The 20,624-nt window shown below is 38.2% G+C and overlaps 1 protein-coding gene across 2 annotated transcripts in view; it reads right to left on the bottom strand.

Moving 5' to 3' along the window:
- Positions 1-724: 724 nt before the first annotated feature.
- Positions 725-20,624, bottom strand: part of Abhd17b (abhydrolase domain containing 17B, depalmitoylase) — a 34,763-nt gene continuing 14,863 nt past the window's right edge. Inside the window, exons 2-4 of one of the 2 annotated variants that reach the window (XM_032891712.1) lie at positions 8,250-8,719; positions 3,841-4,020; positions 725-2,273 (exon numbers count right to left, since the gene is read on the bottom strand). In XM_032891712.1, coding sequence (XP_032747603.1) covers positions 2,054-2,273; positions 3,841-4,020; positions 8,250-8,716 — 867 coding nt within the window. In that variant the 5' untranslated portion in view covers positions 8,717-8,719 and the 3' untranslated portion in view covers positions 725-2,053. The remainder of the gene's footprint in view (positions 2,274-3,840; positions 4,021-8,249; positions 8,720-20,624) is intronic. The other variant, XM_032891713.1, reaches the window with a different exon arrangement.

Here is a 20,624-nt window from a genome sequence, read left to right as displayed (position 1 = left end):
CCTCTGTTTTTGACTGACTTTTTACTACTGCTTAATTGGCTTCTTGAAACTGTCAGGGCCCAGGCACTGACCAATGAAATAATTAGTATAGTAACAAGCAGATTAGTGAACAAGTAAAATGTGTCACACTCCCACAGCAGAGCATTAACTTTTAACTATAAGGAATGAAATCCTACCATAAGCAATAAGATGAATGAAATTAAAGGACATTATGTTAAGTAAATAAACCAGATACAGAATGATAAGCATAACATTTTCTTTTCTATATAAAAACTAAAAGAGTTGACCTAAAAGTAGAACACTGAAGACGGTCATGGTGGTGCACATCTTTGATCCCAGCTCTTGGGAGGTAGGAGGCAGGTGCATGTCTGTGAAATCAAGGTCAGCCTGGTCTACACAGCAAATTCCAGGATAGCCAGGGCTACATAATGAGACCCTGTCTTAAAAAAAAAAAATCAAACCAGCCAACCAATCAGCAAACCAACCAAAACAAATGTAGGATTCTTATTGTTAGAGACCGAGAAGGAGGTAGAAAATAAAAAGCTACAGCCATTCACATATGTGGAAATAGCAACGTAACTTTCTAATGTGTAATTAGAATGTAAAAAAAAATTTTTTTAAAAATATAGAAAACTTCAGAACTATGTCTGACTTCAGAACGATGTCTGACTTGTACTCTTTCAGTGTGGGGTGAGGGGTTCAGAAGAAGGCAGACAAGCACAGCTGAGTGATACATTTGCTGTTTTACTGTTAATTTGACATGTCTGAACCAAAGCATTCACAATACTTGATATACTTTGAAGGATCATATACTATAATCTTAGACATAACCACAGGACAAGCAGAACAGTTAAAACTACATAAGGCCTTAAAAACATATCCACAGTGTGTATTATTTCAATTCTCATTCATTACAAATTAGACTATATACCATTAGTTTAATTATTATTTTTCTTTCATTTATTCAGGCAGGATTCATTCAAGGAAAGGCAACTTAGTTTTTGTGTGTGAGCTTTATTTTTTTCTTTTTACTATACTGGTTAATATAAAATGTATGGCATGTTTTCATATCCCCTGCATTCAGGAGGGAACCCATGACATAATCAGATAGTAATCCAAAAGAACAGGCCCTACTCTTAAAAACAGCCAAGATGGAAAGGGACCAAACAGTCAGTGCGTCTGTGGTCTTGAAGATCAACTAATAGAGTTTCAAGTATTCATATAAGGAAGACTACTACAATTCTAATAATTAGTCAAATTTAAAACGACATTGCATATAAAATCATTCTTGAAGCCCTAAATGTCCTTTAAATAACTGAATGAAAATGTTAAGTAGTTGTCTCACAGTACCAAACATAAATCAGAACTAGTTAAAAATCCAGCGCCATCAGGACTTCTCATTTACACGATGAATAGCTGCTAAGTTAACAGATGGCATAGAAATTAAGACTTCATTTTTTTTTTAAGGATAAATGTACTATAATCAGAGAATACAGAAAAGTCAATGTATCTTTTTTTTTTTTTTACAATAAAATAACCATTTAAGCCTCTATCCCTGTACAACAGAGTATACATCAACTCAACATGGGTGTTTTCATACAGTTTTGTTTTTTTACAGTTTATTCAGAGTACTTGAATTGCTTTAGATATACAGCTTTTTGAAAGAATATTACATTTGTATATCAGGATATTTAGTACATTGAGATGTTTAAAAATATTTATAAATTTGCTTTTGATTTGCAAAAGCATTTGACAATACTTTTACAGCATTTGATTTTATAGAATTAAAATTTCATACAGTACTCATCTTGATGTTTAAAAAAAATTCACAGAAAAAATATAAATTACACAGCCTGACTGCATGATACTGCTATTTCCAGTTTCAAGTTATGGTAATTAAAACCTTCATTTAGTCTGTTAACAAATCATTACCTGTACAGTTATGAAGGCAACTTACATGATTTGTAAACAAAACCTTCAGGTTTTATGTTATTTACCAAGGAGTGCAGTTCAGCAAGAAAAGAAAACCCAGTATGCAAATTTACAGAGTAGTTTACAAATTTACCAGTTCCTGTGACACAAACTGTTTTAACCTCTCAAGGTATTGTCCATACAGCTCCACGTCATTGTGTCCTGCCCCTTCAACCCACAGAGGCTCCACAGGTCTTTGGCAACGCTCAAACAATGCGAGGCCATGGGAAAAGTCAATGACTTCATCTTCAGTCCCATGAATTATTAATACTGGAGAGGTTATCTTAGAGATTTTGTCAATACTAGAGAGAACAAGAGAAAGAAAAAAGGTCAATGAACCATGTAAAGAGGAAGCCCCTGTGTTAGAAGAGGAAATTCAAACATTAGAACTGTACAAATCAGCTTTAGGGCGGAAGCCACCCATCCTTCCCATGGTCTCTGTGGTACTGCAGGACCGAAGCACCGTTCCTCGATGCTGAGTTTGCCTAGGTTTCAAAAACCATTATCACCCCAGGGCCATGCCTGACTGGGCTAACTTCATTCCCTGCTGCACGTATTTCACTCTGTCAGTTGATAAACTCAAGCAAACCCTTGAGTTTTGTTCTGGTTTAAGGTCATAAAATAAAAAGAGAAAACATAAAAAAAAGTTTGAAGCTATAAATCTGATGAGCATATGAAATAACCATTAATAAGATAAGTAAAAACACAATGTAAATCAAATAGAAGGCAACTGAAGAAGCATCCAAGCTACAATGGAATTCTCCAAAGGCCAAGACATTGCCATGGAGATGAAGGTGGGGGATTGAGACAGGATGGAATCCTTCAAAGTCTGTCTAAACACAGTAAGGTCCCCCTTCCCCAGACTTCTTGGAAAAGCTGAGTCACTTTCTTCAACTCTGGAAGGTCTGTAGATCTGGGAGTCTAGTTTAAGAGAAAGGTACTAGAGTCACACAGCACGGCATTTTCTTTTTCAACTAGCTTATTCCTGAGAAACATCTAAGTATGTCAAACATGAAACAGTCCAGAGAGTAAGTCGGCGAAACATCACCTCACCAACTCTCTGTAATTCACAGACTAGGTTCAGAGCCAGGGAGCTCCAGAGAACTACCTTACCAACCAGTGTTTACAAGTGAGCACCATTATGCCTAACTTTAATAAAAAAAAAAATTCTAGGGATTGAACTCAGGTCTTCATGTTCACAGCTAAGTCACCTCTCTAGCCTAACACAGAATAAACATTGTTTTTGAAATAACTTTTGCTTTTCTGCTAAAGAACCAAGTGATAACTTGGCTTCTGGCCTGCCATCCACAAAAATATCCTTTGTATTTCTGCCAACAGAGGAAAGAACGAAACTGCCAGCATTTCCCTTCTTGCCTTGTCTTTGTCCTTGACAAAAATAGGCCATGATCTTTTTTCCAACTAGGAAGAAGGCAGGTGGCACCGCTCTTCACCATGGCAAGCGAGAAGCAGCTTTCTTGCAAATCCATCCAGTACTGTGTATGGCAGCTGCCATCACTCACCTTCCCCACATCCCTCATGCTGTGCCGCTCACTAAACTTCACGTTGTTTTATCACCTACAGCAAGGCTGGGGCCTTCCTCAAGTTGTTCTTTGTAGAACCCCACATCCAACCTGCAGCTGTGACCTGTTAACGTACAGTCACAAATCTGTCCTTTCGTCTACGGACTGGTGCACTGCTGAGGACACAAGCCTTCATTCCATGCTCAAACACGTCAGCCTTCCTTTCTATCAGTCCTGTGCTCACAGTCTCCTCCACAATCCCAAGGCCATCAATTACACGAAGTAGAAGCTCAGTGACAATGTCTTTGTAAGGTTCTTGGAGCTGAATGACTGTGAGTATTGAACTTACTTTGGGAATGCATCAAAACAGTAGGTCTTCTTGGTATCAGGGAAAGCAACCCGCATTCCTGAGGTCAAAGGAGAATGAAGAATAACGGCAGCACTCTCATACCGAGCAGCGAGGTCCACAGACGGTACGGTCCCTATGCTCTGGCCATATATAATCACATTTTCAGGACGAATGCCGTATCTAAGAAATACAAAAGTTCAAAAAATAGTTGGAAGGAAATAGTCCATTGCTCTAAAAATTTGCCATAAAATATCTCACAAGATATTTAATAATTAAATATTAAATTTAATAATTTAATATTTAATAATTAAAATTTCTTAGCCATCATCTTTTCTGTTACAATAAGCTAGCTTTATACTCAATTATTTCATGCTCAATTCTAATCTTTTAGAAAAGTAATTGCTTAACGTCTTAAATTTTATGGAACTAGGCAGAAGTGGCACATGCCTTTGATCCCAGCACTTGGGAGGCAGAGGCAGGCAGATCTCTGAGTTGTCCTGGTCTACAGAGTTAGTTCTAGGACAGCCAGGGATACACAGAGAAACTGTCTTGAAACATCAATAACCACAACAACCTTCAGTTTTATTAAAAAATTTAAGTCATTCATCATGTTTTAGTAATTTTAAGTTTGAAATACACTGTACCACTTACATTTCAATGAACAAATGGTTAATATTTGGTGCTATTTATGGTGAGATATTATTTTGTACCCAATAGAGCAGATGTTCTTGATTTCTCTGTACATCAGAGAGTAGGCTGTGTGATTTTCTAAATTGGCCACACCAATGAGATGCTGCATAAAGTTATGGTATGGGAAGAATATAGGAGCCTATACTTTTAGTCAAGATCAAATTAAAATATTGTAATTTCCCTATATTAAAAACAATTAGATGACCTAGCGCTACAAATAGCACTGTTTAGTTAATTAGGACTAGAATTCAAACTAAAAACCTTTAAAAATATCACTTATACCACTACAGGATTAAGTATGTGAATCCACTGGCTCCATAAAAATTTACTGGATACCTAAGACGTTCCAGGAAGTGTTAACTTGTTTACAGTGTAATTGTTCCAACTGCAAACTACTTCAGATATAGTGAGGTACCATAGGAACTAATGAATGTAGGGGCTAAGATTACAGGTACCTTCAGTGTGCCTTTCCATTTAGAAGGCAGGGTGGTTGTTTCTGGCAGCTAACAGTGATTTGGACAGTGGTGTTTAATCTTTTGGGGTGGTTGGAAGGGGGATGATGTGGAAAATTTGACCATTCACCAGAGGAGCAAGGCAAACTTCCTGTGCCCTCTTTTAGGTACTCAAGACCATTTTTAGTATGCAGGCAATGACATACTTCCCATAGCTTCTTCAGTATGTTCTCTATAAACATACAGGGTGGCATCTGCCTGTTCCTATGCGACTTAACTCAGAAAAGCTCCTGGGAATCAAGAGGCTGGGTTGATGAGCATCTGCATATCAGCACATCTCATAAGACCACTGCTGCTGTCAGCTGCCTACGAGCACTGCATTGTAGCAATTGAAGGTCTGGGGCTAAAACTCAACACTCATGAGTAGTAAGAATCAAGAAGTTCTAATTAAGCAATAGCAGTTTGAGAATAATGAGTTTAAAAGAACTATAGAGAACATCCACTCTAGTTAAGCTGCTTAATGCCTAGAATTTAAAAAAAAAAATAAAATCACAGTAAGTTGATAGTAAACTTATATTTAGAACTGGTTTCCAATCTAGTAGTCTCTCCATGAAAGCACACAGAGAGAGACTGAGGATTGTGGGAGAGGACTGCATAGACCAGACCCATTTCTGTCCCTGTCGATCCACTGAAAGATCAGAAAGGACTACTTTATTAGAATACTCAAAGATCATTTAAATAACAAGTTTATTTTGTATTTCCTTTCTCCTGGTTACTTAAATTGTATAAGAACAGAAAACAAAGCATTTTAGCACATTCACTGAACTTCTATTAAGAGATATGCTAAAAGCATGTTAAACCTGAGAATGACAAAGGAAATCCAAGGAATGCATATTCTAATTCGAGGATTAATTTCTAGAACTGGACAGGATCTTGGATGCCACTTACCACAACCTCGTCATTAAATAGATGAGGAAACAGGCTCAGATGTTAGTTTTCCATGACTGCTTACGTTACCAGCTATTCTACTGTATTTACAGTTCAACATTACAGAAAGCATAAAACCTCATTTAGTGCATTAAGTCTGTGGGATTTTTAGAGTTTACTTAGCTCCTGTTCTTCATTATTGGCCACTGTATATATTAAAAGATCCAGCCAGACATAGTAATGCATGCTTTTAATCCCTGCACCGGGAGGAAGAGGCAGGAGGAGCTCTATGGGTTCAAAACCAGATTGGCTTTTGTTGTGAAATGGATAGATAGCCAAGGAGTATTTCTTGTCAAGAAAACTAAAGTTTAATAATGACTAGAAATCATCTAGGGAAGTTTTTTTGTAAAGTTAATAACTAGTAAGATTTTAAAGGAGGAAATGACGTTTTTTGTCCTCCTGTAGAAAGAGAATATTGCAAATTCATGTTTTATTTCAATAAATACTTCTGATGCTATTTAGAAGGTCTACTTCAGTATCTTAAAAGCCACTTCTTTTCGCTGAATTTGTACTACAAATATGGCCATATGAATTTTATCATTATGTGTCTGTGTATGTTTGTGCGTGATGTTTGTAGGCAGGTTGCAATTATATAGCCCAGCCTGGTCTTGACTTTCCAATATTACCACACAGCCTACTGTATGGTACAGCAGGTGTGACTAACAACACCCAACCTGTACCTTAATAACTAAACCTGTACCTTAATAACTAAAATTATTGTACTATCATTAACATTTACCTTCTTTTTATTTTATTTCATTTTATTTGAGACCAGGTTTCTCTGTGTAGCCCTGACTGTACTGGAACTTGCTCTTTAGACTAAGGTAGTTTCGAACTGGGAGATCTGCCTGCATTTACCTCCAAAGTACTAGGATCAAAGGTGTGTCCCACCATGCCAGGCTTATTCCCTGTCCCTCTCTTTTTGAGACTGTCTTGTTATGTTGTACATGCTAGCTTCAGCTTCAATTCACTATGTAGCCCAGGCTGGCCTTAAATGCCTGGACCACTCAGCTGCTCTATTTTAAAATATTAAATATCTGACAGTTAGTTGTATTACATCCAAATAGTGGATTCTAATAAGTGATTATTCTGTTACTTGCCCAGATATAAATTTTTATATAAAAATTGGGAACTAAATATAATTCCCTGTCCTCCCCTATACAGTAGTTTATTTTTTTTGAAGACAGATTTCTTTGTGTAACAGCCCTGGCTGTCCTGGAACTCACTCTATAGATTAGGCTGGCCTTGAACTCATAGAGATCCATCTGCTTCTGCCTCCCAAAGGCATGCGCCACTATGCCCAGCCTAAAAAGTAATTTTATCACTCTGTTAACAATTTACTATTTACCATTTACCTTTTCTTATTTTTCAAATTAATGCTTTCATATTACTGCAACTGATTTCAGAATTTTCTCTACACAGAATTTTGCTATGAGGACATAACTTTATTAGAAAGGAAATATTTTAAAAGACAGTTTATAGAAGTGGTTATACTGCTGGGCTGTGGTAGCACACGCCTTTAATTCCAGCACTCATCCCCCAAGGTAGTTGCACCAATTCATAATATTGAGGTTCTCCCTGACATCATCAGCATTAACACTGAATTAGGAAAGGTAGGCCCTTTTTATAGCCTGTAGCTTCAGCTTAAATACTGTGGAAAAGGCAGGTTATCAATATGTAATAAGAAACCATTTATATAAGATATCTATTTATTTTATACTAATCTGAATTATGAAGAACACTCTGGATCTATAAAACTTGTACCCAGAAAAGTTAATAGATGTCTAGTTCCCAAATGCAATCTGTTCTAGTTAAAGAATGACATGTCAGCTACATCTTGATTAATTTATGTTACTTCCAAGAAAATTGAGACGATCTTTCCAAGTTTTAGTATACTAAATTGTAAAGTAAAATGCCAACATATCTTGCTTAATAGTCAAACGAAAGGCTTATTAATGACAGAGCAAACATATAGTGAAATCAGAAGAAGAATCTATGACTGCATCTCGGTAACAAAGTTTGAGATGAAATATTTAAATGTTACTAGATTTAAATAAAAAAGATTCACATAGGTATTTACATACACATAAAATGTGAGCTGTTTTTAAAGACTGCTTTGGCTATTATACAAAACCTCAATCTGTTATTTTAATACTTCATATACATATAATATATATGCAAATATCTTCATATTGTATTTCAAAGCATCTGTGTTAAAAATGCTTTCTGTTTTGCTGTTCCACAGTATAGCTTAAGCACCGTAAGTGTAAAAATGATTACCTTGTCCGAAGAGCCAGCCAGGCAGCTTCAACGTCTGCATACAGGTTCTTCTCTGTTGGCTTTCCAGAACTAGCACCATATCCAGAGTAATCATATGAGAATATATTACAATTAATCCGGGACCCCAGACCTATGTAAAAACTGCTCATCTGACCAAGATCAACAGCATTTCCATGTGAGAACAGTAAGGTATATTTAGCATTTGGTGAACACCGCACAAACATACAAGCAATTCTGTTGCCTTTACTGGTTCTTGTCATGAAACACTCAATAGCATCTTTTTCTCTGGACGAGTACTGCCAGTCCGCTCGTTCTGACAGGTGTAAGGTCCAGCGGCTTCCACTCTCATCACACATCAGTGTGTAAGTTGGATCAGGTGGCAAGAATGCTAGTTTTGAAGCGATTTTCCCTGGGCAAGGTGGACAGCAGAAGAGGCAACATAGCTCACTAAATGAAAGATTATTCATCTTCTGAAAAAGAAAGAGAGACATCAAATATTTTAATAACTTAATGTGGACTTTGCACTCTCATACAATAACAAAAACATGCAAATATTATTGCAAATATTAACCAATGTCTATTAACTATAATTTCAAGAACCCCCCCCTCCCCAAATAGGTTTAATGACTTTGCTCTGGAAACACTTTAAATCCTGGAGTGAGGCAAGCATTTCTGGAAATAAACTCAAATACTGTACACTCACAAAAGCAGTGATTATCCTACTTAATAAAAGTATTTAAGGTTATCCACAATCAAAATAGAAGGTGCTTTTAGGTTAATTAGTAGTTTTTGTGTAACTTGATGAAAACTTAGACTCCTGAGGAGACACTATTGGTCAGCAATGTTTATGTTGTGTGTCTGTGTGTGTGTGTGTGTGTGTGTGTGTGTGTGTGTGTGTATTCATATTTACCTCTTGATACAACCTTACTTGTCAGTTTGAGAAAAGTTACTTGCACAAGTGAGCCAGGGTAAGATATCAATCACTACCACATTCACACAGAAACAAGGTTTTGAACCCTTGAAGCAGTTCAACCAAGTGATAACAATCCTCTCAAGTTATAAACCTATTATTTCCATTTATAGTTCATGGTTCACATAATATTCAAGAGAATTCAAATCACAACGACAAATAAGGCTAATAGTGTAGTGATACGAAAATAAGCAATGGGGAAGTCTTTTGGAGCAACAACAATATAGAGACAACTGGGGCAAGAGTTAGAGTATGTAGCTGATGGAAGAACATTGGGACACATGAGCTTCAGAAGGGCACTGACTTCAAGCTTAAGTCATTACCCTACTAAGTCAGAGAGCCACTAAAATTGTTTGTACATCTAAAGCAGCTAAGTTCAATCTTCGACATTTTTCAGCCCTCAACTCACGGGAAGACTAAGCACAGAGAAAAAGGAAGAAAAACTTAATGCAGATACTACTATTCAGTGCCAGAGATTTTCTTATAGAAACCTTTCCCACAGATAGTAACTCATTTAAGCATTTTCAGAAACCCTTTAACATAGAGACTGTGATCCAAGACACCTTACAATTGAGGCACAAAACAGTTATCCAACCTGCCTATGGTTACACACGATAAATGCTGGAAGTGAGAATGATTTTGAAGTCTTTGTTATAACCAACACTGATCAGGAGGACATAAAGAAAAACATAAATGTTATCATTTGGGGTCCATGTGTTAAAGACTGGTTGCCCAGAGTGATAAAGTCTTTAGTGATATAATCTCAAAGGGGACTATAGGATCTCTTCTCTTTTGCTGTTGCAATGAGGTAAGCAAGGTTGCTGCTGTCACATGCTCCTAACATGATATACTACATGCTACAGGTTTACAGAAATAGGGCCAAATTGATCCTTCAAAACCGAGAGCCAAAATAAAAACATGTTTAAAGTTCATTATTTCAGATATTTTTAATAGTGGTTAAAAGGTAGACTAAAACAAGAGACCAGTATGTAAAATAGGTTAGTTTTTAAAAAGAGAATAAGTTGAATAACCTTGAGAAATACATCAGTTTTTTTGGGTAATGTGATGATGAATATTGGCTGTCAACTTGACAGGATTTAGAATTACTACTGAAATGAAACTACAGGTTTATCAGTGAGGGTTTCCCAGGTGAGGCTAGGTTACCTAGAGACAGAAAAACCTGCCCTAAATGTGAACAGCACCATTTATGGGCTGGGATCCCAGACTGAGTTAAAAAGGTCAAGGAAACTGGGAACTCAGAAGCAGAAAAAAGTTAAGAGACAGATGATTGAGATGAATCCTGGGAAATGTGGTCTTCTGAAAAAGATGTGGCTAGAACAATCATGAACTCACAGCAAATGTGATGACTTGTACAAGGCCTATACAAGATCTCCAGCTCCAACCTCTGCCCATAGTGACAAGCTATCAGCTGTGCATAGTTGCTGAAGGGAGGAGAATTTAATCTTTACTCAGGACATGGTCATTGACAGTTTCCCATGACCCAGTGGATTTGCCAGTGAATGTGCTTAGGTGAACCTATGCACAGAGCAGCACTGGCAAAACTTAGTGTGTTATCAGGAAAGAAAAAAAGAGAGGAAGAACAGATGTACATGAAGTTCAGAGAGGGCATGTTGGAGGAGGAAAATGGGATAGATAGATCATGAAATTCTCAAGAATAAGGAATCCATAACAAAAAATTGGTTCCTTCAAAAGATTAATAAATAAGACTAAGTCTTAGCGAAAGGACTGAGAACCCAGATTAATAAAAGTAGAGATGAAAGAGGGAGCCATTACAACAGGTACCAAAGAAATTCAGAAAAGCATTAGATTGTATCTTGAAAACATATATTCCACTAAATTGGAAAAATTACTTTGAGATTACATCTCACCTAATCAGAATGGCTATCATCAAGAAAGCAAATGACAACAGATACTCGTGAGGATGTGTGCTGATGGTAGAAATGTAAATTGTTCCACCCCCTACAGAAATCTTTGTGGAGGTTATATACAACTACCATAATTAATTTATATCTCTCCTGGGCATCTATTCAAAGGACTTCAAATCATCTTTGCACATCCATGTTCACTAGTACTCTATTTATAGTAACTAGGAAACAGAACTAGCCTAGATGCCTATCAGCTAATGAACGGGTAATAAAAATGTGGTACATAAACACAATGGAATTCTAATCACCTCTAAAGAAAAATAAACATATAAAAATCTCAGGAACTGGGGTTGGGGATTTAGTTCAGTGGTAGAGCGCTTGCCTAGCGAGCACAAGGTCCTGGGTTCGGTCCCCAGCTCCAAAACAAAAAAAGAAAGGAAAAAAAAAAATCTCAGGAACTTGGATGCAACTAGTGGACATCATAGCAAAGCAACCTAGGCCTAACAAGACAAATGTCATATATTTTCTGCCATGTGGAGCCTAGCTTTGATGTTTATATTTGTGTGTTTAATTTGGAGTGCCTGCACAGGTCAAGAAACTAAAAAGGGCCTATTGTGGAAAGGATGAAGCCTTAAGGGGTGAAAGGACAGAGGGCTGGTACTAGGAGTTTAAGTTTAAGGAGGATGGTGGTGGAGGGACAGGGCAAAGGACAAAGTGGAGAAAAAGTTAATCAAAACTAAGGATGCATAAATATCTGTCTTAGAAACCCACTACCCTGTAAGCTAAGTGAAAAAAACACTTCAACTGAGTTTGACCACAGGAACCTTGCATACCTGGAGAATGCTCCCCCGAGAAGACATGATTATTAAATGAAAGTTTCAGTGGTAGGCATGGGTTAATTTCATGAGTTATTGGTTACTGAGGTCCCAGCCAACTCCAAAGTAACACCACTCTTCATTGCCCAGCATAACTAAGTTGTAATATCCAACTGCTGAAGACACAATACACGTTTGTGGTAGGACATAAAGAAGTGAAGCTACACTGACTGGGCTGAAGACATCCTGCTGCCTACTCATCAATCAGTGCCGCTCTTGACCTGGGCCACAATTTACTTTCTACAGTGGGCAGAGCTAATGTACATATTACAGTGCTAAGGATAGGCAACGGTTAAGTACTAGGTGAAAAGAACTACTAATGCCATTAACATAAACTTAGACATATATACTGTCTGTCCTTAAGATACAATTAAAAAAGAAATTAGGTTGAGCAAGCCAGCTGGGAGCTGTCCTCCTCCGGTTCCTGCCTCCAGGAATGATGGACTACAAGTGGTAAGATGAAATAAACCTTGTCCTCCCTAAGTTGCTTATGTTCGTGGAGTTTTTATACAGCAAAATAAACTTTAAGACAATCATCTTTTTATCACTGAGGTGACCTTTCTTTTCAAGGTATACAATTTCCTCCTCCCTGGTATTCTGTCCTGTTTTTATAATGCACTTCAGCCTCCATCCTTACTTCCCTTTCTATAGGTACAGAACGTGATATAGACACCCTAGATATCTTAAGGCGTATCTGTGAGTTCAAGGCCAGCCTGGTCTATGTAATGAGTTACAGAATAGCCAGAGCTACATATTGAGACCTTATGTCAAATAAAACATAATACAGAGTCTAATAATGCAACCCAGGCCAGCCTGCCTTATAACCCATGCCACACCTGCCTGCTATCACTTTTGATGCTTACTACGCTCTACTCAGGTACATGTGGAGAATATGTTTCTACCACCAAGTTAAATTCAGAGTATGTGGTCACTTTAGTCACAAAAATTAATGCCTCTGGCTGGGGAGCTGGCTCAGTCAGTAAACTACTTGCCATGGCCTTAATTCCTCGAGTCAGAACTCATGTAAAAATGTGGGTGTGATAGTGTGACATGATGTGGGATGATGTCACAGGTGAGGCAGGTACAAGATGGAAGGAGGCCTATCATTGGGTAAGAAGGAAGGATGGGCGGGAAAAAGTTTGAAGGAGGAGGAGGAGACTGGAACGGAAAGGAGGAAGAGACAGGAGGGACAGGGAGAGAAGCCGTGGAAGGATAATAAGGCAGTGACGTTAAGATTCCACACTGACCTTTACAGGTTGTTATGTTTTTAAGGGATGGATGTGTATTGGGGCTTTATATCTTTAGGTGGACAATTATATCTTATCAATTGGGTCAAAGGTTATTGTGTTGTGTGGTTTTTCATGTGTAGACTTAAGTGTAATGGAATGTGGGGCGGCTGGTCTGGGCCACCACTGAGTTGGGATGTGTGTTTCTGGCATGGAAACCTGCCTTGGGAACTAGATAGATAAAGAGATTGTTGACGGCTCAGAGAGAGGCCTTCGGCAGTGTGATATGGGATGGAGCAAAGCAGGTGAGAGGCTTTGCTGACTGAGAATTAAGATATTCAGCAGATATCTTGGGGCACTGCAGTGTAGACCTAGTGGGGGATAAAAGACAGCGTTTTTATATTTTTTATATTTTTACAACAACAACATGACTTTGTAATCTCAGTGCTGGAAAAGAAGACAGAGGATCCCTGGGGTTTGCTGGCCAGCTAGTCACTGACCTGTCAACCCCCTGGCATCCAGATGGCATGTACCCACCCCACATGTGCATAGTCCCTTCTATCATCACCCACAGACATACCACAGCTTTATGCTATCAACAGACAGGTAAAGAAACCAGAAAAAAAAAATGATTTCAACCCAGTACTGGACAAACACAATGATGCTGTTAACAAGAGGAAACACTAGAGTAGACCAAGTGACAGCAATGTATCACGTAGTGCTGGAAACCAAGGCTCAGTCCTCTTAACAGAATATACACTCTACTGCTGAGACATTTTTCTTCCCTCCACCATATTTTCTGAGCCAGAGTTTCTTACAGTACCCCATGTCGGCCAGCGAGGTCCAGGGATCTATCTCCACTTTTCACAAACTTGGCTGGACATCAAGCCTTGGGTTTATAAAGACACTAGCAATCGAACTCAGGTTTTCATGTTTGTAGAACAAGTACTTTACTCATTATTTCTCCAGTCTACAATTTACATTTAACAATCAGTGAGTTATAACGTTAGGTTATGTAGTGAGGATGAAGTAGGTAATGAGGTGCCGAGAACACAGAGGTACCAAAGGTAGGGAGGGAACAGAGTTTTTCATTTCCCAGTTGCTTTCCAAATGAATGTACTTATATCCTGGAACTTACAAAACACACACACACATACACCCATTATGGCAAAACAAGCAAACTGTGTTTACATTTCACAGTTCTTTTACTTCTTTTCCTGGGGTTTCTGAGCTATGACTTTTTTAAAAGAAAGGTGGTCTTCAAATGTGTATATATATCTAAGGAAGTCTTTGGACTCATGATTCAATACTGTGAAATTTGTTTCCTAAAATGTACCTGAAGTAGAGCAGGGACTAAAGTTGTAGCTCAGTGGTAGAGCATTTGTTTAGCATGTGTGAGGTCCTGAATGCACCCCAAGGACCAGGAAGAAAAAAAAAACATCATCAATTTGTGGAGGTGCATGAATGAGCACCCCAGGGATATATATTATTTAGATTAATTGATGGTTTAATGAAAACAAGTGAGACTTCAGAATGCTAATGAATGGCAGTGACCCTAGAAACCGACTGTGAGCAACTAAAATCTTGAAGTCTACATATTCCAGAATAAGTTCTTTCCCTTCTGAAAACTGACTCTGTATACAGCAACTCTACTAACGTCCTTCGATCTCTATTAGCTGAGGAGCTCATTACATTTTCTTCATTTACCAAGGCTCTGATGTATATTACAAGCTCTTGGTTTTAAGAGTGAAGCAATGACACAGCTTTTCTTTCCCTTTCAGGTACAGTGCTGCTTGGTAGTCTAGGCTGGTGGCCATTTGGCAAATATGAGGATTACAAGCATACACTATAATATCTAATGGATAGTAATCTTTTCAAGGATAACTTTTTTTTCATAAAAATTTTAAAATGTATTCCTTATGAATTAAGAAAGTTTGGGTGTTGGAGAGATGGCTCAGAGGTTGAGAGCACAAAATGTCCTTCCAGGGGAGCTGGGTTCAGTTCCTAGCATCCACAACAACTCACAACCACCTGCTATATCAGTTTCAGTGGCTCTGAAACCAAGCACATATGTGGTGCACAGATATACATGCAGACAAAACACCCATCCACATAAAATGAGATAAATCTTTAAAAAAAAATTAAGAAAGTTTCTTTTCTTTCCTTGTTTCCAAAGAGTTTTAATAGAGTAAATGCCAGAAAACTAATTTTCTATTCATGAAATGGTTGTTAGGTAATGTGTAAAATATTTATACATTGCTAGAGTTAGATGGTGGCACATACTTTTAATCCCAACACTAGGGAGGCAGAGGCAAGCCAAGAGCCAAACTCACTAGGAGTTTGAGGCCAGTCTGGTCTACAGAGCTAGTTCTGTACAGAGCCAAGGCAACAAAGAGAAATCCTGCCTTAAAAAACAAAAACAAAACAAAAATTGTACTTATAACATGGTTGAGAATGGATTTGAAGTATCCTTATCTCATTACATTATACTTCATTACATTTTTGTATTAAGATTATATTAAATTACTACAACTTAGTTGGGGAGTATTCTTCCTATATTAAAGAAAAATCGGTTTCATATACATATATATATAAATATATATAAAATATAAAAACAGATTATTTTCAGACTCCCCTTTGTCTTGCTGTTTTCCCCTCTTTTAACTATTATAGTAGACATGTAGTGAAGTATACCTATAATTCCAGCTGTAGGGAGGCTGAGGCAAGAGGATTTCAAGCTTAAGACTAGGTTGAACTGTATAAGTTGATACATATACCCTGTCTTAAAAACAACAACAACAACAACAACAACAAAAAAAAATCCAGCATGACATTGTAATGTCAGTGAATGAAGTCAGAAATGGCTATCTCACAAAAAAAGCTGCTTAAGAGACAGAAAGCATTGATTATTAATTGCACAATGTTTGATATGTACTGAATTTCTGACATTTTACATTCATTTTCAGCTACCAGAGCCTTGGATAATGTATATAATAGAAATGTACTGATCTTGCAAAGTTGGTATGAGAACTAAGAAGCAATGTTTAACACAAATCTGAACTTTAGGGTAAATTGTTACAGTATAGGGTCCTATCAGCCAAATGATTTGGTTCTCTGAAAGCTTGGAAGACTGTATATGTTTAGGAAAATATGGCAAGCGAGCTAGCGAGTAATGGTGTCACATAAACCAACTTGGAAGCTTCCAGCCCTTGGGATTTATCTCAGGACTCTTCACTTTTATTTCTGAATTCTCTTGCTCAACTGCTTTCTTTCTGTTCTGCTACTTTCCACCTTGTACCTCACAATACTACCTTCAGTTTGGGGGACTGAAAATTTTAATCAACCTTAAATCCATGCTCAAAGCACATAAGCCATCTATCTACCCTGCCTTGACTTTACACCTACATAAGAGAAGAAGTTAACAGAAGTAACTAGACCCAGATAAACTGGCTATCTATAGTGAACACTTGTTACATGGAAGATTAGTCAGCAGGCTAAAAGAAAAAAAAAAAAAAATCTCCGGATCCACTTATGTGCTTTCTAACTGAAAATGGTACCCCCCCTCTCTCTTTAACACTTTATATTATAAACTTATTTTACAATGTTACAAGCTATGGGCAGGGTAGATTCCTGAGCCCTGGAAGTTACAGAACTAGTGCTGATACAGGAGCTACACTCAAGAGTGAGAGTGAAACACCACTGTTCAAAAACTGCTATTAGCAAGATTAAGTAGATAACCACTTACGTGTTACACAGGAAGTCTAGCCTGGAGGTGTGGGAGAGGCTGGAGGAGCAGCATGTATTTATGTTCCTCCTTTTACTATCTTTTGGTGAATGCAGGACTCTCTGAGCAGACATCAGTTCCATGATTACATACTACTGTTTGCAAGTTTTAGCCTTTATCTACCCACAGCTTCGACAGTATACTTACGGGTTTCACAGGCTGCCATCAGGGAGGTATTCTTAGATCTAGACTCTAAGAAGTTGTAACTCCTTAAAGACTGACTAGATTAGTACTCACACATCCAAGATTTACTTCCCATCTAAATGAGTAAATACATTGTACATCTTTCAGGACTTGAGTTATCTGTTGTGAAGAAGCTCTACTCCACTGAACTTTGTTTTCTGATTCTTTTTTTCCCCCTTTTATAATGCTCTACCATTTCTCATCGAGCTTTTACATTTTTTCTGAACTCCTTTTTTAATGTTTCCTAGACCTGGAAGAAGTTACATAGATATTCTACTTAAGGCTGAGCATTCAACAGTCACTTATTTTCATCACTTCAACCAGTATGAGTCTGTAGAGTTACTGCTGCTCATTGCAAAAAGAAACATCTCATTCTAGACCTAGTGATGCTCTCCTTTAATCCCAGCATTTTGGAGGCAGAAGGACATGAATCTCTGTAATAAGAATTTCGGTTTTTAAACACCCATTTATGTGGGATAGGGGGAAGGATTATGGGAGGTGGTGAGTGGGACGAAGCAGTGAGTGGGATGTAAAGTGAATAAGTAAACAAAACAAAACCAGCTATATATGTTATGTGAGTATGTTTTTATTTTAATCTGTGGGATATGGGGCTGCTTCAGACTGTCCATAGCTGCTAACTGTGATTTGTCTTGTGCTCTAGTAGGATCATGATTTTTGTCAGCTGTAGATAGCTTATGTTTGGAACTCTGGGGACTCTTGAGAGGGTATAAATGTGAGCGCTCTGGGAGGGCATATGGTGGCTGCTGCTCCTCCTGCTGTAGCTATTGCTGGGTGGAAATATTCTGACAACAAAGACTGGACTTAACCCAAGAAACTCACTTCCTGTTGTAATCAGCAAGTAGTAGTCTGAAGAGGTAGGTCTATGTCCCTTGCCACCTCTAACTTTCTTTCTTTCCTACCTAGTGTCAAGTGTCAGGGGTGTGGGGGAGGGAGGGGAGTGGAAGGGATTGGGATGAAGGATGTTAGGTATAAGAACCCAATAAAGTAGCCCAAAAAAGAACACCTACTGATTTCTGTTTAGGAAGGCTACATAGTGAGACCCTGTCTTCAAACAAACAATGAAGCATCTCTGACAAAAGCTGGCAGCTCCAATAACTAATCTACAGATATAAATATTAAAACACATTTAGATAGGCACAACATGTTCAATTAGAAAAACAGCAGTAGCTTGCCCCCTAGAGATAGCTATGATCTCCCTAACCATGGCTTTACAGTACCATATATAAATTTCTTCTTGTGGAACAGACCTCAAGTAAAATTAGAAAGGGATCGGTTGCCCCACCACTCGCTTGTCTCTATTGCATTCGTGGGCACATTTTACCTAGCCAGAATTGGCTCTACATCTAAATATGATATTACTCCAAGATTTAAGTGGAACAATAACATGTAGACTCATGTAATGGTAAATGTAAGTAACTTCATACACCAAAATTTTAAGACTTAAATGTAAGACTGTAAAAATAAAACCTAGGGCAGATACCAACCCATAGCATGAAGTTATGCCCAATATATGTTAGTAAGAAAATAGAGTATTAAAAGTAAATGCCTGTCAGGTCACTGATATTACAAAATGTGCCCATGATACTCCAGATAATTATCTTAATTCTTCCTCTAAATTATGAAATTGGGGCAAACAGTGAGAACACAGCAAATATATTCATTTTTCTTTTAGAAATGACTATCAGGGAAGTTGTGAAATACATTTTAGCCAGAGCCAACAAACCAACAAAATGCTCTAACTGTTGGCCAAATATGGCAACATGAGAAAGGTGGGGTGATTTCAACAAGAATTCCCTCTTAGACTTAGGGATTTAAATGCTTGGGTCTGAGTTAATGGCAATCTTTGGGGAGAGTTAGGTGTGGCCTTGCCAGAAGTGTGCCACTGTGGATAGGTTTCGAGAGCTTAAAGATTTGAACCATTTTGAGTTTGCTCTATTTTATGCTTATGATGTGAGCACTCAGCTTCCTGTTGCTATGCCTTCATTCCACCATCACAGGCTCTAACCCACTGGAACCTGTCATCTCAAATAAAACCTGTTAAGCTGTACCAGTCATGTGCTTCATCACAGCAATAAAAAAGTAACCAACACAGAAGCTGGTACCAGGGACTGAGTCACCCCACTGTGACAGACTTTGGAACTTTGGACTAGAAAAGTGGTTAAACGTTGTAAAATGAGCCTAGCGTATCATCTTAGCAGAAGCTCAAAAGACAGTGGTGTAAAAACTACGCAGAATGTGGTGGCCCAGTTTGAAGGCAACAACACTGACAACTGGGCTAGGGACATTCTGTGATATTTTAGCAAATAGGAGATTGTTCTCTGTCCATGTCCTAAGAACTTGCCTAGAGCAACAGACTAGTATCTCAGGGGGATTGCTAGATAGCATAATATTGACTAGTTGAACAAATGGGACAAAAGAAACTAGTTTGAAGGGGAAACAAAGACTAGCAACTTTAATGTTTATAGCTAAGGCCCGTACTGGAAAGAAGCTATAATTGTTAAGGAGAGTACAGCAATTAAGAAAAGATCTGATTTGCACTGGAATAAAGGTTTAGGTGCCCTTGGGTCAAGGCCCCACCTAGTTAAGCCTGAACTTTCAAAAGAAAAAAGTCCAGGAGATTTTCTGGCCCTGGAAAACAATTGAGGGTGGAGAAACATCTTTCAAATCTGGCAGGTGAACTTGGCAGTGTGATCCAGGTGATAGTGGCTTTAGTGTCATGAAGTATGTCAAGAGTAGAGGGGATGCTTCTTCTACTGAGGCCAGGCAACGTTCAGCACTGCATGAAGCTGTGGAAGTAACGCGTAGGTTGCACTGGATACCCCAGAATGTTGGGGATGCCAGAGCTATGGGGTTTCTGCCAAGGAGAGTTGCATATAGGAAATGTAACCAAAGAGAGAAATGTGTGTTGCAGGAGCAAAGAGGGAGGAATAGAGCCACGTGAGCCCTTTAAATTAAAATCTCAGACACTGTGGATAGGCTGGATTTGATATTTGACTTGCTGAGTTTCCATCTTGATTTTGGTCAGCTATTTCTTCACTATTTCCCTATCCTTTCCTTTCAGTATGGCAATGCATGTTTTGTGTCACCGTACGTTGGACTACGTAATTTGCTTTTTTATCTTATAGGGCTTACAATTAAGTGCTTACCTTGAGTCTCAGAAAAGTCTGAATTCAGTGGTAAGACTGTGAAAAAGATTGTGGAGAACAGCCTGTTAAATGTCCCTTATAGACTTGGGCTGGTGGCACTTTCTAAGGAGGCTTAGGAGGTGTGGCCATGTTGGAAGAAGTATGTTAATGTAGGTGGACATTGGAAGCATAAAGGACACATCAGTTCAAGTTTGTTCTCTTTGCTTTGTCCTTGCAGTTCAAGAAATAAGCCTCTAGCTTCCTCCTCCTGCTGCCATGCCTTTGCTCTACTGTCAAGGACCCCT

This window comes from Rattus rattus, chromosome 2 (assembly GCF_011064425.1).
Source record: "Rattus rattus isolate New Zealand chromosome 2, Rrattus_CSIRO_v1, whole genome shotgun sequence".
Taxonomy (NCBI): domain Eukaryota; kingdom Metazoa; phylum Chordata; class Mammalia; order Rodentia; family Muridae; genus Rattus; species Rattus rattus.
Note: the sequence above shows the minus strand (reverse complement) of the source record. Positions and strands in the feature narration are given on the sequence as shown.